General features: G+C 33.1%; 1 protein-coding gene across 2 annotated transcripts; it reads left to right on the top strand.

Moving 5' to 3' along the window:
• The first annotated feature begins 1053 nt into the window (after positions 1-1053).
• On the top strand, positions 1054-6789 carry LOC119642837 (ARF GTPase-activating protein GIT2). 2 transcript variants are annotated; one of them, XM_038042122.1, is made up of 9 exons: positions 1054-1253; positions 1337-2079; positions 2154-2854; positions 2913-3069; positions 3140-3222; positions 3281-3556; positions 4550-4761; positions 4840-5251; positions 5611-6789. In XM_038042122.1, the coding sequence occupies exons 2-9, from the start codon at positions 2022-2024 to the stop codon at positions 5809-5811; spliced, it is 2100 nt and encodes a 699-aa protein (XP_037898050.1). In that variant the 5' UTR covers positions 1054-1253; positions 1337-2021; the 3' UTR covers positions 5812-6789. The 2 variants fall into 2 exon arrangements, with proteins under 2 accessions (XP_037898050.1, XP_037898051.1); XM_038042123.1 differs by having other exon boundaries at positions 1058-1253; positions 5682-5734.
• The last annotated feature ends 3539 nt before the right edge of the window (positions 6790-10328 follow it).

The raw sequence follows: 10328 nt of genomic DNA, 5'->3' as shown, positions 1-10328 counted from the left end.
AATCGCACCAATATTAACTCCAATCTCTATTTCTATGATTACTTGAACGATTTCGGTATGTACGCTTTTAAATTCTTTTTATTAAATTCATTATTCATAACAAAATTGTTGGCATTGGCAGCGGAGCTGAAAAGCAGTTTGGCTCTATCCCTGCTGACAACTTTTAATTCTTTCAAGCCGTACATACCGAAATCGTTCAAGTAATCATAGAAATAGAGATTGGAGTTAATATTGGTGCGATTTCCTTCTGTGTCCGCACACGTTTCGACAAAAACGACAAAATTGCAGTTGGAAAGGCAATCGCACAAATTAATCTCGAGATTTGGGGCGGCTGTGGCACCCAAATCAGAGGGCTTGTCGGTAGCCTGTTTACTAGGCGGAATTAAAACGTTTGCGTTAGCTTCTCCGTTATCAGATAAAAGAATATTATTCTCACCCATTTTCGATCTCTTGGTGTGCCCAGTAGCGTTCATGTAAAAATTTTCAAAACAGTCTCTATTAGTAGTTATAAGATCAAACCCAGTCTCCATAGGGAGACGGGCTGATGTTGTTTTGGTTGTTGTCACAGGAAACACAAAAAGAAAAAATCACAAAGAAAAAACAATAATTGAATATATGTATTGCTTCTTAATTTTTCTCTCACGAGAGATTCCTCCTCCTTCCCTCCTTTTCCTTCTTAAAATTGTTTTCTTTGGTTATTTTATTACTTTAATAAACCTCTTTTCCTTTTTTCAAATATTTAAAATCTTTCTTTTTTTTTTTTTTCCTTTTTTTTTCACTAACACCGATAAACACAAAAATTATCCAGCTGCCGTTTGCGAAGATGATGTGTTGTGTCAAGTGTGAATGAAATGCGAATGTGTTTTTATTTCTCTATCACAGCTGCTTTTTCTTTTAAAATGTAACACCGAACAACCAATTTACGACAGACATGACAGCGTGTATATAATAGCTGTTGTGCATAGGGGAGGTAAAAAAAAGCGGAAGTTTTCAAACAATGCTGAATACCATCTCATACGTGAAGCAAAATCAGCTGAAAAACGGAATATTAAGCTAACTTTCTGATGCGCACAAAACAACGGCGAATAATCACACCCATAGTTTTTTCGTTTATTTATTGTTTGTATAATTTTTATAACGTGTGAACATTACGGTGCGACGGATTTCACAAAACTTCCAAATACAAGATAAACGATCCAAAAAAGTGAACATTGTTGTTGTTATTCAAAATTATATCAAAGCCTACACAGAATGTAAGCGCGTGGATGACATGTATAATAATAAAAAAAGTATATTATTAACATTAACTTTCCAAATTTTTTTCCCTTTTTATTAGTTTTTTTATTTACCGGCACGAAGGTGTTTTTTATTTAAGACAGTTGTTTTCACAATAGTATCGAGTTTGTTTTCACTTTTCTGAGTTTTCTAATTTGCGCATATTTTATTAGTTGGATTGGACATATTAGCCACAAATCTATTGGCTTAGTCCATCTCTGTTCAACATACCAAAAAAAAAATATTAGTTGGATCTAAAATAAGAAGAAAGGAAATTGTTTTTATTACGCGAGTGTATATATGTACAAATTGTAGTTTTGCTCGTGATGGCAATTAAAGTAATTAATTGATGTTGATTAAAAGTAATTAAGCAAAAAATGCTTGTAGGAAAGAGAGCGGACGCTTGTAAAAAAAATTTAAGTCCATAAAAAAGTAAGTGAAAACAATTTATTAAAAAGGAGTATAGTAAAGACTGATGGTTTTGTTGCTCAAGTTGCGGTTGGCTCGCTAATAACTTTGTGAAGCATAAATTTCTGTTCTTTCTATAAAAACATGTGTGACCAAAAAGAGCTAATAAATGTGCTTCGCTAGTAGTTTGGTAGATTTCCATAAAAACGTATTTAAAGCAATTACTGGCGGACAAAGTTTGCATAAAGTGGTAAAGTTTGCATATTTCTATTAAAAGTTTGGATAAGCCTGATAGTGCCAGTAACATTACGGTTCCAAATAATTTGAAAAATACAAACATGTCACGCAATAAATCACGTTTGCAGGCGGAAGTTTGCGGCGATTGTGGAGCAACTGGCAAGTATTAAAAACAAGCGGTTATGATAATTATATTTATGCTTGCGTTGATTATTTTTATGTTTGGAATGCAGACCCCTCTTGGGCATCTATCAATCGCGGTATCCTTTTATGTCCAGATTGCTGCTCCATTCATCGCAGCCTAGGACGTCATATATCAATTGTGAAATCTTTACGGCACGGAATATGGGAACCTTCAGTATTGAACTTCGTTAATTCGCTCAACGCCCACGGTGCCAATAGTGTATGGGAACATCATTTGTTGGATGGTACCACCTCTTCAAACATTAAAGGCTCTTCTCGTCTACGAAAGCCCTCACCAAAAGATGCTTTACATCCCAACAAGTCGGATTTTATTAAAGCTAAACACGTACAACTAGCCTTTGTACTGAAACCTAACTTGCACGACGATGATGACGTAAGAGGGTCATGCCTTGAAAAAGAACTCAGCAAACAATTACATGCAAGTGTGCGTACTAGCAATTTAGAGATATCGTTGCGTTTGCTTGCACAGGGAGCTGACCCTAATTTCTTTCACGAAGAAAAACGCTCTACACCATTACATGTAGCAGCAAAATTCGGCCAAGTTTCACAAATCGAATTATTGATTATATATGGATCCGACATAAATGTCATTGATGGTAATGGGTTAACATCGCTAGAAGTAGCCAAAACCAACAATCACACTTTAGTAGCTGAACGTTTACTTGAGGCCATGTATGAAGTTACAGATCGTATAATTATGTTTCTAGGGGGCAAGAAACCCGAGCATGCGGTAAAAGGATAGTAATGTGAATTCAATAATTCTTTTACAATTTTTTTTTCAATTTCAGAGTGGTCGACATTTACTTATTCCAGAAGTAAACTCCGGCGACATTAGTGATCAATTAAAAGTAGCACGCGGTCGTTTACAGTTAGTGCCCAATAAAATCTTTGAAGAGTTAGTAATGGATCTCTATGATGAAGTGGATCGCCGAGAAAATGAAGCCAGTAAGTCCTTGTGCTAATGTTTCATAGTTAAGAAACGTTATTTGTTACACATTTAATCAATTTGGAATAGTTTGGGCCTGTTCCGTCTTTAGTGCTGAAAATGTTGTACCGTTTTTGCCAGCCAATCCATTCTTAAGTGCTACTCGTAATCAGGTTTGCAAAAGAATTCAAATTAAATTTCATTAGTGGTTGCATACCTTTTTTAACCTAGGGTCGCCAAAAGTTGGCGCGTTTTAGTCGAACTGAATTTAATGGATTATTGACGGATGTTTTAATTGATGCTCGCCGACGTCAAAACATGGCTAATTTGCGTCCACTGGACATGCCAACAACTGCGTCATCGCGGTCTACAATGCAAAATAATAACTTATCATTTTATAATAATACTAATGCGAATGTAGCTGACCCAAATTTGTCCGATGATGAACCTATCTATGATCCAGTAGCTGATGATGATTACGAAGCAATGCCAGCTATAGCACAGCAGGTAAATTTTATGCGTCAACAAATACTCACTTTGAATAATAGTTTTAGCTAGTGTAATAATTTATGTGCAATCAAAGAAAATGGAGTTCTTAAATTTTTTCTAACAACCTAAGGAAAATTCTTAACGGTTCGTTTATATCCAGTATATCAAATTTCTCAAATCTTTGCAATGAATAGAGATTAAGCGGAAAGACAGTGAAGAGGTATAGATAATATTATTTGTCTATCTAAATGGTAAATTATAACGTTGTATCCGAACAGAAAACGTTGAAGGTAGTTTATGATAAAAAATCGTGAAAAGTTTGTCCACAATGCCAACGTTAAAAGTTACGAGAGTAGCTGCTATTTGAAAATCGTTATGTTATTCTTGAAGCAGAGATGTGTTATATATGTTAGCTTATGTTACATAAGATGTACGTATAAGTTATATATTATTATGGTATACGCATTTGCAACGCTTTCGAAAAAAGTAATAGAAAATAGCAGCCATAATGAAATTTGGTGTTGGGTGCATAAAGATTTATTTTATGCAAACTATTTACTATTGTAAAATCTAATATAAATCCCAGTTCAGCGACAGAAAGGACCACGAAAAAAAAGTTGAACACGAATGTACGTACTTGTTATTATATGACAAGTTTTGTATTCAACCCGCATTTACCGGTTGGCGCATGTGGGTTTTTTTTGCTTTGTACTTCAAACGGATCGTAGGTTCAAGAATATTGGTAAAAGGTATCATTTCTTCTGGCAATAATCACGCCAGTGGTCCTAAATTTGGATAAAGTATACTTAACCACAAAAATATAATGCAAAATCTTCACAATGTTTATTTAACACTTTTGAATCATAATAAAACTGATATATATTCATTGTAGCAACCAACCAACAGTTGTTTTCAATATTTGGATGCCTATATATAGTTTTTCTTTTTATTTTTCATATTATCATTTTATATTTTTTAATTTCATTAAAATTTTTGTTTCTTCTTTTAAAGACCATTCCTCATCAATCAGCCACCCAGGAAGAAACTAACTTAGAAATGGAAAATTTACGTAAACAGATCAACGATTATGTTTCAGAAATAAATCAGTTAAAGACAGTTGTACAAAAACTGTCCAACGAAAATTCAGAATTGAAGTCAAAATTTTCAAATGTGACTCAAAGAACTTTAAACGCGTCAGACAGTAGCATTTATGACGAACCCTTGTGAGCACAGCATTTTTAATTCTTTGTTCAATTTTCATTTTTCTTTATTTCTATTATTTCATTATTTTTCTTATGAAGACGGATTGATTTTACCCCAAACGATCAAGAACAAGAGCTTCATTCTTTGCCTGAGGGCTTAACCACCAATCCTATGATGGTAAACATATCAAATTGTTCGTCTTCAACTACTTCATCGGCCACCAATTCTAACCAATCAACCATTAAGCGCCCCGCCAGCATGTATGAAAGGCGTTTGACTGCTACTTTTACAAAGACGCAAAATGATTCACGAAATACAACTTCTATGTATCAAATGGCGGGTGATAAAGTGCTTAGAGAAGAGCTCAATCAAAAAGCTGATATTGTTACTCACCGCCTTAAAGAGTTAATACACTCTATGCAAGATCCGGGCAATCACGGAAGTTTAGTACCTTGCGCCGAACACATTAGGACGTCGGTTTTGGAACTAATCAAAGTGTTTGCTGTACCGGTGAGCATTTATATTAACTTTTATTCCACCATCGAATAATGCTAGTGCGTTTGTAAAACCTAGAAGCTAACGTAAAAGACGTCTGAATTTGACTTACTCAGGTCTGTCCGTTTTGAATATAAACTTTAAACATTTCGTATATACCCTTGACGCAAGTTTAGAAAAATATTGTTGAAAATGAGGGGGATTATTGTTTCGAAAAATTTCGATAAAAGCAAAAAATTGAAAGAAACTAAAAACTGAACATTTGTGCCAAATAATTAAAATCTAAGTTTATATAATATGTATGGTGGGTATAAAAGATTCATTTCATAGAGTTTGCAATTAATGAGTAAATGGGTTAATTTTTCTTCTATTAGTCAAATTGTAACGACATTATACGTGAAACCTTAATGCAACTAAATCGAAATAATATCTTAATACAACACAGTTGTGAAAACTTGCGTAGCGCCTTGGATACGGATGATACGGCCGCCGTCGACAAATACACTAAAGATGTCCGCGAGTGTGCTTACTACATAGCCAGTGCCACAAAAACTTTGGTTTTACAATTAGATTAAGGACGAAACTTAAATAGCTTTTATTTAATTAATCATCCAAACCGAACTTTTTAAAATGGTTTTCGAATATGTAAGAAGAATGTTTAAGAAAAATCTACAAAATTAAACAACCTTATGTACGGGCACTCATTAAACATTGATCTAAATACAACCTTGTTTTAGTTCCACTGAAACCAAGTTGGCAACGAATTTTATATTATAGCTATGATAAAGATTCTTCACGTTTATAAAAGAAATTGATTGTTAGATTGCTATACTTCTGTAACTTCAATCTTTAGGGGAAAGTTGATTTTCGTTTTTATTCGTCACCGATGCCGTTTCTATCGATCATGTTGAACAACGGTGAGAAGTAAACTTTGAAATGTACATAGAGCTCTAAAAAATATGTTAAGGTAATACAAGGAAATAATTACTTAACGCTTTTTAATTTAAGCAAATAAAGATTGCCATAGCGGTTGACGCAATAAAACGCGTATTATACGTTTGAAGATTTTCAGAGTTAATTTTTTCATGTTTAAAAAAAAATCAACGCACTTTTTGTGGAGGTATTAAAATAGTCCGCAGAAATCTTTTTTGTGAAATTTAGTCTTTAGCAAGAAAAATGGAATTCGTTACTATTAGTTAGTGGTACTAACTTGTACGTGCAAAAGACCAACCAGGCAGTGATTAATGCCGCCTGATTGCAATTGATAAATGATATTAACTTAATTAAAGTATTAAAATTGAAAAAACTTTACATTATTCGATAACATTAATGAAATATTGAGCTTGCAATTTCTACACTTACAGCGAATAATCACTTAAGCCAGACGATGTGTACATACTTGACGTACGTCGCGAATTAAAATCGTAAACAAAATTAAAACCAAAAGAAAATAAATCAAAAGTAACACACTTCAAAACGTGTTAAGTTGCATAAACCTATGAATAATATGTGATACTGAAAAGTAAAGATATGCAAATAATAAGATTTTAAAATTTAGAATAATAAAATTTAGCGATATAGTTAAAGAAATATAGATCCAAATATATTGCAATTTAGCAAATTTAAATACAAATATACTGAACTAAATGCTCGTTCACCTGCTTCATCAAATAGTAGTATATGGGATGAAAAGATGAATACGTGATTACGGTGCTAATTAGGTATTGCGAGAGCAAAATTTCATATTTTAGTTTTTGGCTTTAATTGTGGTCTCTTACATTTCTCAATGAAAACTACATCTGTAGTAGAATATAAAAAACAAAAATTTTTTGTTATATAAATGCAGGAGCGGTGCGGGAAACGCTCTATCATAGTTGTCAAATCAGGCGTAAATAAAATAGTTCACGTTTTGCATTTATATTGCTTTTTCAGAGGTAGCATTGGTTGTTTCGACTTGAATTTATAAGAGAAAATAGCTGCAAATTGAACATCAATTTTAAACAAAGTTATTTACTTAGGAACACCTTTACCAAAACAAAAAATTTTAAATTTATGAAAGGTAAGTAAATTAATTTTTTTTTTTGTTTCCTGCCCATTGTGTAATGAATAGTCTTAATTTCCCTCAGCTTGTAATCAATACTGTACCACCACTCTTTTCGTACATTATCATATACTGTCGCAACCATTGAAAAGTGTTAGGGACCAAGAAATAATAAAAATCAATCATTTTACTGATTATATATATTAGTCTTATCAACAAATAGCCTAATCCACTTTACTAAACCACTTGGGATCCATTTATTTAATTAATACATTAACGTTCTCCCTTCGGTGATTAAGTTCAGCTAGGTCTTAATGTACGTTGACGATGTTGAACTGTTTTCCCCTTGGAATCGCAATTGTGCCAGCTTCAAACTGGCGCAAATAATATGATTACACGATGCTCGTTAAATTTTATGAAATTAAATCTAATAAAAAGCAAGGGGCTTTCTTTTTTAAGAAGGAAATCATTCAATACTGAGTATTTCATTGACTCGCACAAGTTGAAAAACTTTGATTCGTTCATCGATTTAGGGATTCTAAGATTACGTTTTAATTTGCCCATTGAGCTCTCTTTAAGTGAAGATAGGTCTACGCTTGGTTTCATTAAGTGGCGGTCGAAAGAGCTGCTGGATCCTGTAGGAAAACAAGTATGCGTTTGATTTATTTATTTTTTTTTGATGTCTAAAAGAAAAAAAAGAGAACTTTTTTTTTTTGGTTTTTTGTTGCAAGAGCGGACGTGACAGCAGAGAGTGACTGAAGAAGTGAAAATTTTTTATTTTTCATGAAAAAAATTAGAAAAATAATAAAAATTGAGTCAAAAAATTAATTGGTCAAGCAAAAAGCAAGATTTATTGATGAATAATATAAAAGACGTTAATTGGCGAAAACATTGAAACAATCGCTCAAATCTAATACACAAAAAAATTAATTAACCATTGATATTTGGGTATATTCAAAAGGAATTAAATGCCAACATTGCATAAGTGAAGATATGAGTGACAGCTGTTTCAAATTACATTTAACAAGGTGAAATCTAACATAAAAGAAGCAAAGGAGAGAGTTTTTAGCCGTGATTGTTCAAAAAAATGAAATGCGAAGTATGTTTGGTGGTCAAACATCTTCCAGATTTTTAATTTCGTAGACTGAAATAAGGTTTCAGATATCGTAAAACCACAATTTTCAAGCTTCAGGCAATTGGAGAAGAAGCCATTTTTTTTTTCTTACCTTTTCTCCTGATTCAACAATTTATTGACGAAATTACAAATCAGATTAATTTGTTAATTTTATTCTAGAATCACGAATGTACATTCGGCGTGAGTAGGTGAGTTGTAATTTATATCATTAATATAGTTTATAATTCTTAATTTTACGACTGTTACACAATTGTCAACAATAGGTTAAGACATTTATATTAATTACACCATAATAAAATGTTTGTAAACTAATTATGTTGTTACGATACTGGCTGGCGAAGTAAGTGTACACTTAACACACTCACATTCACTACACATCCACTTACATCTTATAAAATTATAAAGATTCTATAGGGCAAAATTTCATTCTTCAACCCTCCCAATTTCGGCGAGCTAGACACATTTCAATAAGAGCCCATTGAGTATACTATAGTATGATACAATCCTTACATTACAAAAAAGCTATGTATGTGCTTAGTTAGATCAAGACTTGGGTATATCTCGATTGTGTGGTTTCCGTCCTATAAGTGTTCTGTCGATTTAATTGAATCAGGGGAAAAGCAATTCTTTCTGTTTGTCCTTAGGAATTTGGGTTGAGATCCGCTTGTCTCTTTGCTTCCTTATGAAATTAGGTTGCTTTTGTTATCCTTAACGTTACTTGAAAAACGTAGACTTATTTCTTTCCTTCTTAATTAAGTTAATTAATGGTACTATCGAACCGTCCCCACATATGACATAAGTTTTAATCTCCCTCACCGCTTCTCTTTGTACTTTATGTTCAAATATAATTATGAACTGTTTAACCGGTTGGAGTTATTTGCAGAAACCTAAACGATGTCTATCACTTAATCTCAATATCGGATTAAGTGAAGTCTACCAGAACAACTTTACTTAACGCGCGCGATTTGCCTATGTTGTATTTAAACTAACTTTTTAGCGTAACATATCCTTATGATTCGAAAATTGATTAATGTTGTTTACTTTATCGATGCCAAACTTAAGCGTGTTTGCGATGGGTTAGCTGTTCACTTGCAACTTGCGTCTGTACTGGTTGTGGGTGTGCCTCTGTGCTAGTTGTGCACATGCTTTTTTTTCCTTGTTGTTCACTTCTACATGAATTACTGTTTAATAATTAATTATTACATAGGTTATGAAATTCGCTTTTTACTAAGATACGTATCACTAGATCACTAGATTACAAGCATCTTACTAAACCTAAATTTATGGTTTTATTTCTAATCCCAGCCTGGTTTTCCTCTAATCGTTTTCATCGGCCCGCACCTGCATGACGCGCCTGTGAAAGTGCACTTAGCTTTTACCTGTATGCTTTTCCGCTAATCGTTTTCGTCGGCCTGCAGCTGCATGAGGCGCCTGCGAATGCTCATTTGGTTTTTCCTTCTTTAGGGAATTTATTATTACGAAAATTACTTAGCTGACATTAACTGAATTTGGGATTTTCGTAACACATATATACATTTTTTTTTAATTCTCCTTATATACTTTATACTAGTTTTTAGTATTAATTAGTATAAGATTTACTTCTAAGAATGAATTGAATTCGACTGTTAATTTGCTTTAGTTGAGTTTCATGTGTAAGGAAATAAAATAAATAAAAAAATAAATAAACAAAATGAAAAAAAGGGAAAGTAAAAATGTTATTAAATAATCAAATAATGTGGAGGCGGAATGGTGCTCATATTACGTTATTTCACAGTAGAGGAACGTCGAGAAAGTTGCGCGCGTAAACGTAACGTACATATATTTTCGTAAGCACGCACGAAACGAAGAACGTTTCATAAACTGAAAAGCAAAGCATAGCATGAATGGATGGCGGTGAGTTAACGTACATAAACACA

Source organism: Glossina fuscipes, unplaced genomic scaffold, assembly GCF_014805625.2.
Source record: "Glossina fuscipes isolate IAEA_lab_2018 unplaced genomic scaffold, Yale_Gfus_2 262, whole genome shotgun sequence".
In the NCBI taxonomy this organism is placed as follows: domain Eukaryota; kingdom Metazoa; phylum Arthropoda; class Insecta; order Diptera; family Glossinidae; genus Glossina; species Glossina fuscipes.
The sequence above is the reverse complement of the archived record's forward strand: the minus strand, read 5'-3'. Positions and strand labels throughout refer to the sequence as shown.